We start from the raw sequence: 21689 nt of genomic DNA on the forward strand, positions 1-21689 counted from the left end.
AAAAGCGGTTGAATGTGGCACGGACCCCTCCAAACCTTTGATCACGAAATATGAAAAGTGCTAAGAAATATGTAAGAAATACCTAAAAGACATGAAGAATTGCAACGAAATTTGTGTAGTGAAAAACGAAAAAAAAAACAAAGGAACATGTGTTTCCTATTTTCTGCGGGAAAACGCTTTGAGGAGCAAAAGGCCCCACTCCAAAATTTGAAATTTCAATCCCGAAATGCAAAAAGAAGTAGACCGAAGTCAATGAAATTGTGCAATGGTGTTGTAGAATTAAAATGAGGGAATACGTGTTACGTATTTTCCTGGAGAGAAGGTAGAGTGGGGCACGGACCTCTCCAAACCTTTGATCATGAAATATGAAAAGTGCTAATAACAATATGTCAGAAGTGCCTAAAGTACATGAAAAATTAGAGCAAATCTCTCTGTAGTGAAAATATGCAAAAATAAACGAGTACGTTTTATTATTTTCTGCGGAAACACGGTTTTTAAGGGAACTCTCCACCGAAAATTAGGGACAAAATCTGTCATTCAGATTTTACTATTTTTCTTGCAAATTTGCGACAACAAACAATAGCTCATATAAGTTTAAAAAACAAAATTCGTTATATTTATGTTTTATCAAGTTCTCAATTGCACTTCTCCACTTCATAGCAAATTTTAATGTAATAACATCCCTGTATACAACATGAATATGAATCGGACTTTACTATGTTGCACCCAACCTTCATTATAAGGTTTGAAATGATATTTTCTTTTTAGCTTTGCGTGTAATTTATGTAAATAATATTGAAGAGGTCATCTTTTGTAAACCAAATTGCCCTAACTAACTATCTCCAATGATGAAGTTATAATTTCCATGAAAGAGACAGATTTATATTTCGACATCCAGCATATGCAACAACGATTTGTATTATGTTTAAACAGTGAATAGATTTGATAAATTGATTATGAGGTATTTCAGTATAAGTCACACACAAAAACATCGCTATTTCTAGAGTAAGTTCCTGAAAAATATCATATTTAAGTATCCCTTAGGATTGAATTTGGCATTTTGTCACATGCCAGTATTGAGAAAAAAATTAGAAAGCATTTTAAAGAATTATGTTAATAATCAGGAAATAGTTTACATTCTCTGCTACGAAAACATGATACAGGAGTGGAAAGTAAATGTTATTTACATAGTGTAAATATTTCTGTATGTATCAAAGAAAAGTCTGCATTATTATTACAAATAGCAATAGAATATGGACCACATGATAGTCAAAGATCAGACATACACCAAATTTAATGATATCATGTAGGGAAATGAAATTGAGATACGATAATGCACCGACAAATCGATGGAGATAGATATTAACAAAAAATACGTAATGGACATTAGTCCAAAGCGCCATGCTTTTCACGCCAGTAGCGGTTGGCTATAGCAAAGAAGCAGATATAGTTCTGAACATCTTACAAACAACGAAAGTGTTCACTAATGGTCAAACATATCGACGGATAAGGATTCCCCCCCAAAAAAGCTAGTACTCAAAAATGCTTAAAACAAGGATATAGTATGTTACAAGGTGTTACAATCTACTAACAGGGGCCCGGAACAGGTGCACAATGAATTATTTGACATGCATTAAATGACATGGAGCCAGAAAAATCGGGCATGTTGTAAAGGCATAGGATGTTTGCATCCCTGACGCTAAGAAAGCAAAATAACCCATTGCTGCGAGAAATTGCCACCAGTATTGCTAATGCACATATGGAAACGTACCTCTAGACCGGAGTATAAAAGCACTTCCGTGTAAATTGAGTTTTAAGCAATTACAGGACCAAACATCCTGCGTAATCCAGGATGTGACATATACAATTGGCGGATGATCGGAAGATTTGACAAGACGCAACTATTACTCGCATTATTTTGTTGACATCTTGTACCTTAGCATGTTCATGAGCGGAAACTTTAAGTCAACATTGTAGTAACTGTGTGTTGTTAAGTTAATTGATTTTTGAAGCGCGCGAAATGTGTAAATGACCAAATAGGCCCAAAAATTTCTCAAACAGGCACAAATATTTTTCATGCATGGATGGTCAAAGATCAGTAAGAATTGCAACACGAATAAGGATGACTAACATCATCATAATGCAGCAATTGAATTATGTACCTTCAACAGAATGAGACGAGGACATTTAAACAGCAACCCTGAATCCAGGGCGACAATATGTAGCACACACGCCTGCAGTCATCTTAGAGCACATTGTGAAATTTATATTTAGGCTCGGAGCTTATGACTTTAGTTATATATTATCTATGTCGAAACATCATGTATCCGTACCACTTACAACTTATGCAAGTTTGCCGGTTGATTACGTATCATTTAATTGTTATGATAGTTGCTTTTTCAGCAGGTCATCAACCATGGACCAATTATATTATCCCTGGTTCTCACCTATCAAGTTAATTTGAATTATCTGTGGCTTCAAAGATTACATTAATGTTCGTATATAAGTATACTCCACGTGTTCAAACCCACCACTATCTACGATGTCGTGTTAAGGTATGGGCTGATGTTGTCACGTGATACTTTTCTTAGGCCATACGCGTTGGCTCAATACCCACGGGCACAGTTTCTGCAGAAATAATTACAAGTGTTCTAGAGAAGGCGATGGTAAATGTACAATTATTGAGACGAATGTCATTTATGAAAGAACATTTTACCAGGCCTCTTGCATTTTAACAGAATATAATAGCTTTCAGTTGAATCGGCGAACTCTTTCTAATGAATACGTCAGAGTGTTACTCAAATGCGGACTTCACTTAGAAAGATTTTCATTCCAATTGATTATTATTGTATTTTTCTTTAAATATGATTTTCAAATCTAAATCTGCGCAAGATCAAAAGCACACATACTTATGAGTAATTCACTAGTGTGCAGCGTTTGAACACATCCTAGAATATTCGAATGTTTAGTATAGTAACTGAAGCGACGATAGACGATTGATATTCTGAACGCATAGTGCAATAGCTATAGATCAATATCGTACTTTCTACTGTTCAATATATTATTTCAGTTTCAGTTATTCTCTTGTAAATCTGTTCAACCTTGGGATACCATAGTATTTGAGCATGCCATGTTCCGTTTCCTGCAAGCTCCATAGTTCTATTGTTATCCCTACTATCATATCCATACTCCCAACTTGTTTTCCTATGTGCAGTTGGCTAACCAGTCTGCATGTTTCTTGTTCCATGATAGGGCTGTATTGCTATTGTGTCATATATTAATTGATAAGGGGTCATTACAACTTGTTTTTCTGTGACATAGTAGTTTCCCCTTTCAGAAATTGTGTTATCTTAAGCCAGCATTTGCCAGATATGTGCGTCCATGAGGGCAAGTATCATTTTGAGGAGTAACAGTCATTACAAATCTGTGTCTGCTATTCAATAACACAACACTAGTTCAATGGATTTGAGGGACTTTTGTGTGGATAACACAACCCTAAATCGATTATTTACCTTTCACATACACTCACCCTGACTTGTAGCAGCAATATCAATGATCTACTTACTAATTATTTACCATACAGACTCTAACAACCCTTTAGGTCTCAATACAAATCAGGATGGTATTCCTTTTCATCCATATATCTCAATAAAGGATACTGATTGATAATTGTAGCATTAATATTAGTCTCACTATGAAATACATATATACTAAATGAAACTAAAAATTTCATATCAGCAAATCCATTAATAACTCCAATCCATATTCAACGCGAATGACATTCTCTCTTTCCATATGTTAAATAATGAACTTGAAGGAATTATTTAACTCGTTAGACCTATTATTATTTTAAAATTATGCCATTATTTTCTAATAGAAGGATGCAAAGATCTCACCAAGATGGTTTTACCATGCTAATCAAATCGTATTATCGTACTAGGCATTATTTTATTAACTTGAATCTTTGCTCGCAAAGTAGAAGATACTTACATTATGACAGGAACAAATCCTCATCATTTATTTTGCTTATTTCTTATTTAGCCCTTATTTATCCAGCTTATGAGAGATTATTATGAATAAAAATTAGTTATTTGGCTGAATATAAGTAAATACGTCTTGGAAACGTACAATAGAGTATAACTTTAAAAAATTTTCCTCCTAATTTAATACAGTCAAATCAAAAGGAAAATGTAAACAACCTTTACAACGCTTAACCTCTACGGTCCCCTAGTGCTCATTTGAGTACATTCATTTTAATACTACGTAAATATGTGTTGTTTCATTTCAATCGCATCCATACACGTTTTGCTACTGAAGTACTTATTCGAGGACATATTTAGTGCACTATGGGTCTATTGGATGGCAGCATTGAACACACAGTGTGAGATTCAGAAGAATGGCTGTAGCAGGAGAGGAAAGGATTGAAGGTCCTGCCAAATAAACGTGAGTATATTCGTTTATTTACCTTCGGCATGGTTCAAAAAATTATTTTCTTGTAATAATTTTCTTGTAACTTCTTGATATAAAGGTATTATTAGTAGCAGGGACGTTCTCTACATTTCAGAACTAAGTAAAAACTACCATGTACTCAAATGAGTACTTTGGTACTTACGTATACATATTATTCCCCTGTACTCATTTGAGTACTTTTCATATTGCTAGATATTTTTTATCTCTCAAAAGCTATTTTAAGTTTTGTTTTGTTTTAGTTACATTTAGAAATAAATATACATTAGATGCTGGATTAAGAAAATGTGTTAAAAGCAGTTGAGATATAAATAATGTAACAAAATAGGGGTGTATTGTAATATTCTCTTTATAACAGTTTTACGTCTATTTATGCTGGGCGTAAGCCGTAATTGCCGTTACCGACCATTACATCGATTTTATCCTTTCTCTGTTTATGCTTTTAACTTGTTTTCCGATTAAGTAGTGTTAATGAAAGTTTTAACTGCTGGAATATCATGAGAGGTGATCGCTACTATAATTTCTAAATATTTTTATATTAAATTGCGCTCTTTCTTTGTTTTAATTTTACCAGTTTTTCTTTGCTTGCGACTAAATTCAAGTAACTTTCTTTTATGGAATAATGTTCAGCAGTAGCTACTTAACCCTTTCACAGAGGAAGTCGACTTTTGTCGACAGAACCAAATTTCCTTAACATGCGAATGTCGACTACAGTCGACGTGTTAAAATTTGTTTGTCCGTATCTTGGCTTTGTCGAGAGTAGTCGCCAAAGTTGTACCGTTCATTTTTGTTTGTGTTCTATTGTTTTCGATAAACAATAGAAATCACACAGAAAACCTTTGGCGACTACAATCGACAAACCCAAGATACAGACAAATTTTAACACGTCGACTATAATCGACATTCGCAGGTTAGGGAAATTTTTTCCCGTCGCCTTCCACATTGAAAGGGTTAAATTCTAAGGAATTGTTCTTAATTTATTTCAGGATCTTATAGAAGAAAAGTACTGTATAATCCTGATCACATTCTACAAATTTAGGTAATGTCTTAGTGACATTTCAATATCAGACGACAATGAGGCCAGCAATAGTGACTTCACAATGAATGAACCCAGCATCAGTACTGTATGAGAGTATGATGCTCAGCAGACTAAGGTGGAATTAGATTCTATTTCTTATTTTCCAAATGAAGCACCAAAAAGAGACATGATATGAGAACACAGCATGTATGAATTAAATCAATGTGATAGTTAAGGACATTAAGAGTGTTCTCGTTAAAGTTATTTTCGTGATGTAAAATGTACGATTGTTCTAATGAAACATTGACGGAATATGATTATAATAGTATCTTATCTTATAAGGTAATGAAGGTAAATATACAATTAATACATTTTCTTTGTTTCTTATTTTGTTACGATACATCACAACAATATAGCCTACTTTGTTCTAACTTTGTTAACAATATTTTTGTCATTAACATTCGATTTTTCATTTAATATTTGCAAAAGGTCGTTTATGGTATGGAGTGAATTCAACCAAATTCTCAGGAGTAATTATACTCATACTGAATGGATCTTGAATGATGTTAAAAGAAAGAATTCTGTTTGAAAACGAAAGCAAATAAATTTTTATTGATAACTATTGTGCTGCCAAAATGTCTTGAGCCGTGGCAAAAATGCGAACAAAAGCTCACACCCTCACACACCCACGCGTTGAACCAATAAGGGTTCAGCTGTTGCTAAGCGAGAGAAAGCGAGTGGAATTCCTTCAGCCGATAGCAGCGCTTGCAACGGAAGACTAGGGATCAAGTCAATGTGGCATTAGTATAACAGCTAATATTTGCCTCATTCCTAACAAAAACATCCTTTATTTATTTTTATATTTAGAATAAATACATGTAGTACGCCCCAAAAGTACTCAAATGAGCACATGCCCTACCTGTGCCCCTGTGGCACTTTTTAATAAGAAATTTCTTCTAATACACCCTAATACACATATTTAACCAGAAAATATTCAGAAATAATTTTTTGGTGCAGTAAAAAAAATTCAGGTCTGTAGAGGTTAAAAAAGACAATTTAAAGAAAGTGACAAAAATCACTTTCAAGATAGTTACATTAACTTATTACATCGAAATCCATTAGTTTATTGAATCTAAATAAATGCAAAAGAAATTAATACTGTCTTTAAAGAATATAGAAATATATTACGACTCAGGAAAGAATTCTAAGCAATGCACTTTTAAATAACACTGTAGTATATTCTGCAATAAAAATAAAAGAGCAAATAAGGCTCCCTTATACTCAACATTAAATCCAGTCACCAATTTCAACTCCACCTCTGCAACCCAAAAGGAGTACAATTCGGCTGTACCAAATGCAAATCAAGCATGATGCAAATCAAACTGATAAAAAAGAAAATCTAATTCACAAAATCCGCACTTCCTCCTTTTTAACCAAATCTCAACAACAGACCTTGTAAATGGACGAAGAGAGAAACGGTGGGTGGGAGCATCCCGAAAGGCGTTGTTGAGCAGCATGACAACAATTTCAAGGTGTGATGATGAAGACTTCAATCCTCGAAAACCCAGTTATGGAGAGCCATCCTACTAGACTCGTACTGATATTGCGAGTATGGAAAAAGGTAATTAAACGGTAGCTTGGAAACACTAAGATATGAAAAATGAAGAGAATGACGCCAAAAACTGAAATTCGTTTGACTAGAATTTAAGAAGCTACCTACTACTCAGAACTGGATAAATTGGACAAGAATACTAGAATCTGCTTTATAGACGCCACGGAAACAGATAGGAATTATGTGGCCTCAAAACTGTCAGTTTCTTATTAGTGTAAACAACCAACTTACCATGACGGAACCACAGCAATGTCACGGGTTAAGACGCAGAAGTAGAAATACAAAATATTCATAAAATATCCCTGAAAGCCTTAAATTCAAATTAAATTGGTTTTTCTTATATTTATATAGTATAAAATTAAGGGCTGTCTAAATAATACTACCGCCTGTACACTTCAGGATAAAGCCATTCTTAGTAGAGTGCTCAAGTTAGTAAAAGCTCATATCTGACTGGATTTACTAGCAATAGGTTAACTCATTTATCAACATGGGATGACAACGACCCACTTAAGTGTTGTGCCGGAGCTGTGCCATAAATTTAGGGAAATAATTTAAGATTTTACACAGTTATCTCACAGTCATGTCACTATAGTTACACTGATACTTCACACCCCCACCTCGAAATCGGAAATACACGAAAATTTCAATTTTCTCTAGTACAAAAAATTGTCGAAGATATTTAAAAAAGAATATTTGTTGAAGGTAAAGAGTTCATTATATAATATATTGTTTGTTTTGAATCAAGCTTCCATCGCAAACTGCTCAGTATGTATTTCAAAGATAGTTCAAGTCACCGGGTAACCATGAGCGTGAGTCAACAGCGTCTCCGGGAAAATGAAATGTAAGAAAAAGGAAAATAAACACTAGTACTTGCACAATATTATAGTGAGTGACATGTGTTTTTAAGGTGGTAGTGTGGAGTACAATTACTACTCTTTAGGATGGGATGGGCATGGTAAGAGTAATAATTTAACTATTACCAAAATTCAATTATCACTTATACAGATGATCTTAATCTTAGATAAGTATTATAAAAATTCACAATAAAATACAAAAATAAATAACACATAAATGAACTAAAATCCAATATATACCTCTAAACATTTATATATAGTATATGATCCTCTAATGTAGAAGAGAACTTATGTATAAAACATGGCTAATATGAGAGAAGGAAAAACGTTGTAAGACTATCTAGCTAACCAAAGATAGTAAAGTTAGACGACACAAGAAGGGTGCTGACTTCAGTTTAGAAAAAATGAGCTTTAAGTTATTCAGGCTTAAAGCGTCCGTAGACTGGAAAAGAGTTCCAAAATATGGTTATAGCCCCATATACTGGTTGTAATCAAATTATATGAATCCAGCACAATAGAACTATTCACCACATATAACCTAAAACCCTAACTAACATATAAATCCTTCTTGTCTTCATCTTCTCTCTTAAGTCTTCTCCTCTTCGGGCATCGAAAAAATTCTGGATATCAATAACCGCATCAAATTCTGGACATCTAAAAGGATGGAGCAGGGTTCTTGCAGTCTTGGCATTGGTCTTCGTGCATCTTCTTGATGTAATATCAAAATATCTTTTCATATAAATGACGTTAATTTTCTTCATTATTCACATACTCACATTTTTAAAGAAAAAATTAAGAAATTTCTGTAGTCATACGATATCGAATCAAATGAAATGGCAGAATTCTTGAACATACCAACATGTTCCAAATTTGTTAACGAGGTTAGTTGATTGTAAATAACCAGTAATTCAAATTTGAAGGTGTTCTAAGTTTCAAAGTGTTCTACCGGTAGATTTGGATCCACAATTCAAAACCAAGATAAATGAATTCCTAAGATAGGCCAGCGCTAAATAAGTGCTCAAGAAAGGTAATCCATATAGACGTTATGTGCAGACAGACGGACTAACAGGTTCTTCATCAATAGGAAAATATGTGGGGAGTAATCGCTAAATGTCCCAATTCTCTCTAACTTAAACACAAAATACGACACGGTCTAAGACCTCTACAAATATTCTTGTTGTAGCCAAGACAATTTTGGCAACTTCTAATTTCGGAAATTTAAATGCTCCAGTAGAAATGTTAGATAGTAGACAATTGTAGAAAGGTCATCCTCAACGTTACTTTAAAACAATTGTTGTACGTTTCTCGTAAAATCTTTACGAATTCCTTGGTCCACATGCAATAATTACATAGTTACCTGGCAAACGATAGCAACTGACAATCTTCGCTTCTTCTGGATTCAATAATGATCTACTCAAACATTCTTCTAAAAATTCAATTCCAGCTGCGTCTTGAATAGCTTTATCTGCACCATCTAAATGAGTTAAGGTTTTATTGATCAGATTTACTGCATCTGCTTTTATATCCACTATGTTTCTTTTATAAATGTTAATCTCCTGATTGATGGCAAAATTACAAGAAAATTTTGGTTCCTCTTCTGTGGATTTTTTCCATATAATTGTGCTCATCGGTAGATTTTCGGCAATCACCACATCCTTAATATGAAGAGAAGGAATGCAAATTTCTTATTCTATACATTATCTCCTAAGGTTGAAAAGCTCTTAAGTTGGTGGTCCTTGATGATCTTCATGTCTCGTTTTCTTCTCTTTTGCCGTAGTGTCTTCCTTGCAGACGTTGATACGCATCTCTTCGTCAAAGTATTGAAGGTGGTATTACTCTTCCGGGTTATGTTTCTCATAAAACCTGAATGATCTCTTGACTGCTATGCTGTCTATCTCGTAAGATCCTCGGGCGGTCTTATACTTAACAAAATACGAATTTGGATTTTTCACTCGTTCAATTATGGCTGGACCAATGAACGTTCCGCTGAATGCTTTGGCCTGACCTTTTCTCCTCGTAGTGTCCAATATCCAAACTTTTCTCTTCTGTAAAAGCAGGTTTCGTATGTCTCTTGTCAAAAAAAAATCTCCGTTTTATGACGTTTGTAAAGATTTTCTTGTGCTTTATCAAAGATCTCTTGTAACTGGTGTAAACGAATGGCATTATCTTCGTATTGACACGGGTTTTTTTAAATTGCCTGATGAAGTAAACTAGGTGTGAAGCCAAAAATACATTCAAATGGTGAAATTATTTGTAACACTAAGGGAAAAAACTTTGACTCGTAATAAGTCAATCCATACTCTTATATCTTTGTAATATAAAGCTGATTTCAGTCGTTGTCCTATATTTCAAACACTAATTTCACATTACTGTAAGGTAATGTGAACATTTACAAAACGCATCTTAGCACCAATCATAGCACATAATTCTTTAAATAGTCTACTAGTGTATAATCTCCACCAGGTTATAGAAGGATTTTTTGTGGACAGTCTGTATATTTCGTAAAGACAGTGATCATTATTTTCGATTTATACTTTATTCTGCAACGCATATAAGTTCTTTCTTCGGTGGGGATTGCTTCTTTCCCACACAATTGGACAAAGAAGTCTTTCATCGTTTTCTCATATATATATTTAAAACATGGCTTTTGCTGAGAGCATTTCAGTTAGTAACAAACCATTTCAGTGTTTCTCCCTGACTTATTATATGCACAGTGTATATTCTATAGTTATTTGGAACTGAATTAAGCGTTTTCTTTAATCGCTTATGGAAATATTGAAATAGATTTGAGAAATACGGGCTGACCAGATGTTCCAGTGACGAAAGTGGCACCAACTGCGTTGTTTCGTAGCTCGTTATCTGTACTTTCTCACGCCAGGGTTATCGCCGTGTCTAGTGCATTGTAGGCAGTTAACTAAAATTGACATAAATTATTTTCCGTATTCTGTCTGTATGTGCATACAGGTGAGTTAACTGAGTGATTTTTGGAATCAACTGCCAACACTTTTGGTTGAGCATTGCAACCCGTACCTTAAGCTTGGGTGCTCAAAGAGTTTGACTCCGATACTGTCCGTAGCCACCACGCACGTTGCGTCGGGAACCAAGTACGATTGTGTGTTAAGGGGCGCAAGCTATTAGCCGGTGAAGGACGTTTTCTTACGGCTAGCCCCAACTAGTAAAGTCCCAGGTCCGCAGACCTTGTGCGTCTAAAATGTTATACACGCGCCCTCCAACATCAGCATTCTACTTTGGAGAATTTCTTGTTTAGTTTGCTGAAGATTCATATTTACGCTGCACTATTGTCAGCGCAGCAATTGGATTCATGGGACGATCCAGACAATTTTTCCCCAGTGCTAATCCCCCAGGTGTGTCAATGGTGTGAGAGAAGTATTTACAGTGAAATAGGAATTATAAGCTTATATATTTAAAGGGCTATCGCGCACTGAAAAGGGCAAAGTGTGATTTCAGTGCCGAAAATTATTATACATGTTCAGTGTTCAGTGTTGTGTCCATTCCTCTTTGCTATTTTTTTATAATAGTGTTCTAATAAATAAGTATAGTGTTATTCAATCCATTGTTTTTTCGTTGTTTGTGTGAGTGATGTTTGTGTGCGTTATGGTCTGGATGACCGTCTGATCGTTTTCGAGACAAGACACCTCTCGGCGCGTAATGCTCATCTCATCATTGAGACCGACGAACGATTTGGGAACAGTTTGTAACTCTTCTTGGAGAGGTCCTTCATCGTCCTGTCCAGATAAGTTCCAGTCTCAGGAGAATACTTATTGGTAGGACCACGAACCACGAAAAGCGACTAGATTACACGAAACGGTTACAAATATAATGTTCACCCAAATAGAGGCCTCGAACAGAACGGTTACAAGTGAATGCAGTGCCTTTGTATAAAACAATTTCATACAAAATTCCAAACTTTAGAATTATTTTATGATAAAGAAATCAAGCCAAAGTACTTGCTGTTTCAAGTCAGGAAGGGAATCTGCAATTATGTATCTGGTACAACAGTCTACTACAACCACTAGATATTTGTGATTGAAAATGTTACAGGGAGAAAAATTTCCACCTGAATCTATGTGCAAGCGGTAGAAGGGCGAAAGTGAAGGATAAGTAAGAAATGTACCATACGGAGAACCAATTTTTGATTTCGCTTCTGACAGGTCGTACACTCACGACATTTATGATATATATATTTCTTCATGGTGGGAAAATACACAGTTTTCACTAACATCATAGGCTTTAGAATAACCAAAATGAGTTGAACCTAATGAAGACGTGCCACAAGCATTAAAAACTTTATAAAACAAAGAAGTAGGAAACACAACTAAAAGTTTCGAACATTGAGATGTTTTCTGTTTTCTATACAAAATACCATCTTTAAGAGTAAAATATAAAGCTTGGCGATCAATTTTAGGATTTTCATTTTTTTCTGTTCCAACCAAGAAGGCTATCTTTAAAAAACGGATCTTTACGCTGCTCTGTTCCCAAATTTGGTTTATCTAAAATTGAAAACGAATTCCCTATGTAATGAGTAAACAAATTTTTGGATTTTCTTGATTCTTTTCGTCATCTTTCAAATCTCTAAAGGGTTGGAAAAACGTCAAATAGCATCCTCCTCTGTGTTGATGCAGCTACTGATATATGAAATAGTAAAACTGTATGATTTAATTTCTCTCATAATCCGGAAATTTTATATACATTCTTTGCTTGCTTCAAATACAGTAAACCGTGACAATCCGGTTTCAAATAAAAATGACGCCCGGAAAAAAATATCTAATTGAAAGTAAAGAATGATTGCAATCTAGTAATTCAAGCTGATATAGGTGTAATTTTTTCTCGCTAGGAGACATCGCACGACTAGAATTACTAATAAGAACTACGTTTGTATCGTCTGGTGAGTTTTGAGGTTGATTACTTAGTCCAAAAAGGACAACTTTGTTGGCATCTAAATATAGAAAGAGAGAATAATCAGGCTTATATCTCATTAAACAAGGAGCTGAAGTAATTGCTTGCTTGATATTATTGAATGCTATGTCTTGCGCTCCTTTGCAGTAAAAAGGAGCATCTTTTCTCAACAAAGCAAGTAACGCCTCTGCCAATTGACTGAAATTAGGTAAGTATTCACTCACAAAAGAAGCCAATCCCATAAACCTTTTAACTTGCTTTTTAGTTTCGGAACGTTGATAGTTGGAAATTGAGTTAATTATTCCTTTCGAAATAGCCAAAAAATCTTTGTTAACAGTGTACTAAGATTATCTAATGAAAAATATCCCACTTTCTTTCTGGGGAAAGCTTTAAACCAGTTTTATTTATTCTTTGAAGCAACTGCACAATTTCATAAAAAAAAATCCGAATAGACTAAAAATAATCGTCAATATAGGCAGACATTTTATCCTCTGGAAGACATTCTAAGGTGAGTATCACTAACCTATTCATACCATTAGTAGATGTCTTAACACACTGGGGCAAAAAATTAAAATTGTATGTTCCGAGGTTAGGAATCGAAAAAGCTGTAGTATGTTTTGTCTCTTCAGTGAGGTGAAAACTAAAAAATGCTCCCAAAATATCACTAGAACAGAAATATTTGCGTCCTGCTAAATTAGTCAAAATATCTTTAATAGGAACAAGCGGAAAATTGTCAGGAACCATTTTTATTGATATATCTGACATACTCATAAATCGATGCTGTCCATTACCGGAGACTTATTTGGACTAATACTGGGCTCAATGATCTCACTTTTCAAGGAAATATCTATTCGTTTTTTGATCTCATCACGTAGATTATATGGGATGGGAAATTGCGGGCGATTGAGTGGAATATTGTCAACTAATTCAATTTTATGCTTATATCCTTTAGCACTACCATAATAAAATTCATTCCAAAAGAAACTAGAAGAAAATTCTTCTACTAAGTCATATATTTGCTGTTGTTGATGTGGCAACAATTCAGGGTTAACATTCACACGATATTTATCATAGCCTTCAGGAAAAGGTTTTGTAACTAGTGCGTTGACTTAGTGGAAATTACTGTTAGCGCAATTATGCTTATTTGAGTTGGTGCTACTGATAGCATGTTCGACAGAACCAAAAGCCACATCATTTTTCAAATAAAGTTTACTTTTAGTAGGATTAATCACATAAACTACTGGATGAGTTTGGTCTACAACAGATTTACGAACAAAAATCTGTGCTTGCGTATCTATTAATTCATTAGGAACAAGTAAATGTCGAGTTCCTGCGAGATCATTTATTTCTTCAAAATAACCTGAACACTTGAATTCGGAGGTAAAATAACAGAAAGAGCAACTAAAAATTGAGGTTTGTATAATTTCGCTATATGATTAGAAATGTTATCAAAAGATACATATGGCGGAAATTCGTCTCTTGGATTAATACCAAATTTAGCAAAACTGAAAGAATTGTTATTGTCATCAACCATTGCAAGATGATTTTTCAAAAAAATCTTAGCCAATTATACTATTATACTGAAAATCTTTATACACTCGAAAAGGGTGCGTAAAATACTGTCCTTGTAATTGAAATTTCACTAAAGCAATTTGATCACTTTCTTGAGAATTTCCACTAACGCCACGAATAAAAGTCGTCCCTTTGAGTATGTTATGCGTATTACTTAAACTATTACTAAGAATTATGCTGATAGTGTTGCCTGAATCCAATAGAAATAAATGCGGCTTGTTATCAATATATGCTTTAACATGAGGGAAATTAGTTTCAAATTGAATAGAAATATGATATCGTTAACTATTTCTAATATTATTACACATATTACTATCTGTTTTATTCATATTATTCAACTTAACATTCTGATTTACATTGACTGTATTAACTGAAGCTATAGGCTGTATGTGAGAGGAAGATGCAAAGAAAGGATATCTATGCTTCCAGCGCCAACTTTCATAATATTGTCTACACACATATTTCCTTTATGTGTGTGAGAGCCTTTTGCAAGCTCAGTTTGTTGTACGAGATTTTCTACTAGGACTTTGATATCGTTTAACGGAGATATCAAGGTATTTTTCTCTTCAGGCTGAATGACAACTTCATTTACGTTCAAAATGTTAAAATCTAAAATAATTTCTCTTCGCTGTATAGCATTATTACTAAAAGGATGTATATTATGATCCTCTGTTACTGCCAAGGACTTCGATCGTTCACTACGCATGCTGACAAGAAAATTAATTCTTTCCTCTAACCACAAAAACTTTCCTAACTCAGTAACAGTCTTAAATGATTTCCTTGCGACTACAGAATAGAACGAAGGCAATAGCCCGTCAATTATCAAGTAAATTTGTTCGATCATCGGCATCTTCGGATCGTACTCTAGTATTAATTTCCACTCATGAAAATGTAATCTAAAACAGATTCAAAATCAAAATGTCCCCTATTTCTCATTTCTTGCTCTAAAATTTCTGAAACTGTGTTATCTTCATTAACCTCTATTAATTTCTTCTTAATCTGAACATACATAAGATTATCATATTCTGCGGTTGATTGTAAAGCCAACAAAAAGGTACGAGCTCCATGTTTTAAACAATACGGCAGCAAATGACGTTTCTGTACATCACAAAGACTATGAAGGATAGAAAAATCCTCAAAATATTATAGTTCAATTTGCCAGAAAATCTGGTGGTTGTAGTAAACGATCTAACCCAGACGAAATAACACAAGTTTTCTCCATTATAGCTAGTTTCTAAGTCACACTTCCTAATCACACTAATAAATAAATACTGTATATGGGTTAATAATAAACAGCATAATACTTACATCTTCATTTTCATCATTCTTCATTTTCAACCTATTAATTTCAAATTCATACTATAAATTGCAATTAAATCGTCATATATTTTCTAGTACAAATTTACACAGATTAATGCTTAAATCTAAATATGATTATGAGCCTTGTCCTATTTTGAAACAAAGTTTAATAATAGTTTTCCAGAGGTAGTTAAATTGTTACAGTAATCTTTAACGTAAAATCTACAAATTATTTTAATTACGTAATACATGCTTCAAATTTTTTAAAAGGTAAATGTAGGTTAATATGATGCAAACTTAAATACATGTCCGAGATCAATCTTCACAGCTCTTAAATTAACAGTGAATACTTAAAGATAAGAATGAAACCTTATTCTCGTCTGGAGTCATATGTTTGGAGGCACCCACATCACAATTGTTGGTTTGGAAAGTATTCGTTTAAAACTAATTATACTAACGGTACAATTCTAGCGTATGAGAAATTTTGTGTGTAACGACGACATAATTATGTATAAATCCAATTTACAAAACATTTTGAATTTTAAACCATGTTATGTAATGAAGTGTTCTTTTAGATTTAATTTCCAATAAAGGACTTTAGATTCTCAAGTACTGCACTACACCTACTACAATTTTAATATTAATAAGAAATTCGATAAATTTTCTACAACAGATCTTCTAAGTATTGTTATGGACCATTAATCTGGAGTTCACTACAGTTGATTTATTATTTGGTTTGTGTTTTTTTTTGTCCTTTTTATTCTATTTATATTTACGATTTTGTTATCTCAACTCTTCTGACTTTTCCTTACATTTTTACCTCAAAAACTTATCTTATGCAGAGGATAATAAAATATGATCAAATGAAAAAAGGTGACAATCAATGTTAATATTTAATTTATGTTGGTCATACAATCTAATACGTTCAACTTATTTATGTAATTTTGCAAGGTATTAGAATGCTGTTTTATCCAAACATTAGGAAGGAAATTCAGCTATTTTTAAAGAAAGTATGGTCCAAAGAATTTTGGATAGTTAGTTGATGAAATACACCGTTAGATAGTTTATTGTAACGTTATGTATTCAATATTGTGCTTCAGTATATTACAAAATTTGATTATGGAGTGATAAGTATGTTACGTGGAAAAATATTCAAATATTCCTTTCTTCCAATAATGATGCCAAATGCAGACAACATGAACGATTGAAAAATTCACACATATTAAAATTCTATTATATAAATATTATGACTATTCATGGTCAGTGTCTCTTTAAAAAAATAAATATTATATAGAAACTATTTCTAATGCATTTTAAACTTTTTTCTGTAGAAAGATGTTCCTATTTGTGTTGTCAATTGTGTTGTGTATCGTCAATGTTTAACTTGCCCTTTTGTCCTATTATAATTGCTAATATAAAATTCTTTAAAGTGTGATGCGGTCTTGATATGTGATAAATCATGGTAAATATTTGTTTGGAAGTATTTGGTAGTTAACGCCTGTGTGATATCACAATTCATCTCAGCAACTGCCAAAACTATGGATTTGACACTAGAGTACGTTTGGCACACTTCCCGCCATTAGACTTGGTTGGCTTTTAAAGTATTTTCTGCTAGCGCTCACGCGAACGTTTTGATCAAACAGACGTCTTATTGGCTTTGTCGTGGAGGTGATTTTAGTTTTCAGCGAACCCATCAAATAAGGTCTTTGCTCTTTGTCGTGTAGTTAAACTGCTTAGTTGCAACACGAAAACAACTGTCTTACATTGATTTGTGAGTGATGTCCCGTTTTTCTGTGATTCTTAGCGTATTCCAGCTGTCAAACTAACTATGGCTTGCAACAATTCGTTGCAGACAGATCCATCATTAGGAAGGAAGCGTGCCAAGATAAAATAAATGTACTCTAATATCGGTCAATTTGTATTACTTTTACTTCTCTCGGTATCCCCTCTCAGGTAAACCTGGCACGCACACAATTGTAGCTGAATTTGAAACTCATTGCTATTGATCTTAGCGACCCTTGTCACAATTTGCCTCATATGGATTGGACACTAATATTTGCCATTTTAGATTATTCTCATATGTCTTGGTATCTCCCCCGCCGGTGACACCAGCCCGTACCCGAATAGGGTGAATTCGCAAGTTAATGCGATTGGAGTTTCAGCTTTGGTATCAGCCACCACTTAAACTATGAATTCGACACTAATATCTGTCATTTTCTATTATTTCTGCATGCCCTGGTAAACACCCCCCACTGAGACCAACTGGTTCGAAATTAAAAAAAAAACGCATCGTCTTGGTCTGAAGCCTGGACAAAGGTAACCGTGACAAAAAATAGGTAGTTCTCGGTCGAATAGTCTGGTTTCCGGTCCACACACAGATAGGCATACAAATTCTTTATTTTATTTATATTATTATTATTCGAAGTAGTAACCGCTTTATTGTTAAAGAAGAACATTAATTCGTTATGATTAGTTAGCACAGTTACTAGGAAATAAATTATGAGGATTTAATACTATGCCAGTAATTAAGGTATAGTACCAAGGTACTCATTTATTTACATTCCATATGACATTTAATGGAATACACACATTTTGGCATTTTTGAAAGAAAATGCAATATCCAACTTTGTCAGTGTTTTACTTGGTGACGTGCGATTTGTATTCTCATCGAACACCACATCACTACTCAAGACAAATATTCCTTCATTACAATCTCTCTTCATCTTTTTAGAAAAAAATATATTATTCTTATTAATTTTGTTCTTGATAGCAGACAAATTCTAATAATAATTGTTTCCTTCTAAGATTAGGTATCGTAGGAATTGAATGTATATTTAGAAGAAATGAGAAATCTAGATAAAAGCAAAAACATTTATATACAATTTTCAAATACAACATATAACAATACAACACTTTTAAGGATTAAATATCTTGTAAATATTATCAACGGTAAATTTTAAATATAATATCAAATGTGTCAAGCAAGTAAAAAAACAAAATATCGAATGATCGATCCAATAACAATCCAATCTAAGTTAAATTGCACAATTAGCAACATTTCCTATTGTATCTCTATAGAAAATATATTTGATAATATAACAATTAAGTTTTTGAATTACAATAATTAATATACACAAATATAAACTCAGCAATTTACTAAACACTTACATTCACAGCTAAATTTTAACTAATGTCGCACACTCACGTTAAACAAAAGTGCGGATTCTTTCAATATTTTTTTGCATCTTGTAGATTAGTATCTCTTTTGACCTGTTGGATTATGCCAAACAACTGACACATTTATCCTGACACATAAAGCATAAAACACCAAAACCGATAAGGTAGTTACCAGAATTGCCACGAAAAGCATTCCAGTCGAAGAAAAATTTACCGACCTTTATAAGTATTCTTCAAGGTGACGACAATCCATTCCGACCTGACAAGAAATAAGTTGATATATTTTTCACATTACATAATTGTCGTGGGTGTACAGAAGAACACCCTCAAAATGTCTAAAACTTCCAACTCTGAAATCATTCAGAATACCCAAATGTCAAAACGTTCAAAGCCCCCAACAAAAATCAACAACAAAATCATTTGTTACATTCAGAAAAGGATCAGAGTGTTAATAAAAATAATCTGCAGATGCTGGATGGCACAAGGGTCACAATACCTAAACCATAAATCGGATAAATTGTCCATAAAACAGTCAAATAGATGAAACGGTTAAAATCGCCAATTGCTAACACGATTAGAACACCGAATTGTCTCATTACTCACGAAAATCGTCAGATCAACCAAAAGTTCGGACACAACGCGTATTTTTTGTGAGAACATAAATTATCATAACAACTAAACGTAGTTACATATAATAGGCTAATTCAAAACTATTTCACGTGTCACTTCAGTAACATAATTTTTTTACTGAGGTTTGCTCAACAATATCATTTTCCCATCTGATATGCAAATTAGATTGTCTTCTTTCAAAAAGTAACGTTCGAAATCAATTAGGCCTACTGAAATTGTTAATTTTGTTACTCATTAGAAAACGAGCTAGAACAAAATACTAAAGAAACAAATTTTAAAAAAACCAAAAAAATCAAAGCCAAAACTATGAAACCTCAAACAAGCATATTACTTAAACAAAATGAAATATAACGAACGGTTTTACAGCACGGTAACCAAATCAGATGACTTTATAGAAACATTTCTCTTCTCATTATTTGATAGTGATATTCTGGATTTGCAATGAAAATAACTGAAACCATGATATGTTGTAGATGTTCTAATCCTGAGAAAAAGTCGCAATAAGCACAACCACCAATCACTACCGTTTGGCCACTAAAGAGCCACAATTTTGAAATCAGTAGAAGGTAACGTTATTCTGAATTTCGGTGGAATTACTTGAAACCATGATATGTTGTAGAAATTGTGATCCTGACAAAAAGTCTCAGATTGCACAACCATCCATCCCTGATTTTTTACCACTACAAGACCATATTTAAAAAAAAGAGAGCTAAAGGTAAAGGTATTCTGGATTCCGGTGGATTTGCTTCAGACCGTGATATGCGGAAGATATTGAGATCCTGGAAAAAAAGTCTCGCCAGGCACAGCCACCAATCAATAACCGATTGGCCACTTTACAAAAAAAAAAAAAAAAAAAAAAAAATAGAAGGTAACGGTAATTCTTGATTTCGGTGGAATTACTTGAACCCGTGATATGTTGTAGATATTATGATCATGAGAAAAAGTCTCAAGAGGTACAACAGCTCACAACTTAACGTTTGTCCACTATAAGGCCACTTCTTTAAAAAAGGCAGGAGTTACGGTTTTCTGGATTTAGTCGTAATTGCTGGAAATTGTAACATGTTGCAGATATTGTGATCCTGGGAAAAAGTCTCAATGGACACAACCACCAAAGTGATCATTTGGCAACTACTGGGCCACATCTTTTAAAATAGCAGAAGGTAAGGATACTTTGGAATTTTTGTAAAATTGTATGAAACTCTGACAAATCGTATCCCACATCCCGGAAAAGGGTGAGGAGAGTAGCGGCCAACATCATTTAAACATATACAACATTCAGATGTTCATCTTGTGGGACAAAGGAAAACCCTAGACATTTTGTCTCAGGATCACGACATGTACAAAATTTTACAATTTCATTCATTTACACCCAAATATAAATATCACTATACCGGGCTGTTTTAAAACATCTGGATCTGCAGTAGCCAAATAGTCATAATTCGATGATTGTGTCCATTAAGACGTATTCTCATGACTAGAAGATTTTCAAAATATCTTAGTTTTATTCAATCTTACTGAAATGCAGAACATCGTTATATCCTACTGTTTTCAAGAAAGTAGCACTGTAGTGACCAGACGATTAGTGAATTGTGATTGTGTAAATCGAGACTTTTTTCTCAGGATGGCAGTACAACAACATATCACGGTTTCTTTCATTTGACGAAATGATGAATATCACTATCTTCGGCTTGGCTGATTTCAAAAAAGTGGCCTCGTAGTGGCCAAACTGTCAGCGGTTAGAGCTTTGAGAAAAATCTGTTCTTCCGACAGCGGTATATTGTACAAATATACGGAAACCTTTTGCTTAGTATAGAAATCAGTACGGAGCATATGTTATCCGTATATCCTTAGGTATAACATTATGTCGTTGCTGGATGTCTGATCTCTAACAGTCTTCCTTATATTACATACATTTATGTTGTTACCCTCGTCAGCTACACGATATATACGTCCATTTGTATGTGAGATCGTGTACGCTATATTGTCTCATACGTAAAGTATGTACAGGTGGAATACTTATACAGAACGTATTATGAAACATGCGTTTCCAGTTATACGTTTGCTGTACGTTAAGTTAAAAAAACTACAGGATATACAAATGAAACAAGCGATTTTACGTACGACATATACAGTTTTTCTCAGT

At 33.8% G+C, this 21689-nt stretch overlaps 1 protein-coding gene across 1 annotated transcript; it reads right to left on the reverse strand.

Moving 5' to 3' along the window:
* Positions 1–9267: 9267 nt before the first annotated feature.
* Positions 9268–9579, reverse strand: LOC145669747 (ADP-ribose glycohydrolase MACROD1-like). The gene has a single exon (XM_081738083.1). The coding sequence runs from the start codon at positions 9577–9579 to the stop codon at positions 9268–9270; it is 312 nt and encodes a 103-aa protein (XP_081594209.1).
* Between the last annotated feature and the right edge of the window lie 12110 nt (positions 9580–21689).

This window comes from Thermobia domestica, chromosome 14, assembly GCF_964235325.1.
Source record: "Thermobia domestica chromosome 14, izTheDome1.hap1.1, whole genome shotgun sequence".
Classification (NCBI taxonomy): domain Eukaryota; kingdom Metazoa; phylum Arthropoda; class Insecta; order Zygentoma; family Lepismatidae; genus Thermobia; species Thermobia domestica.

Bases quoted from the DNA above. Each gene is read 5' to 3' on its own strand.
- LOC145669747 (XM_081738083.1), bottom strand. From the start codon at position 9,579: ATGAGCACAATTATATGGAAAAAATCCACAGAAGAGGAACCAAAATTT.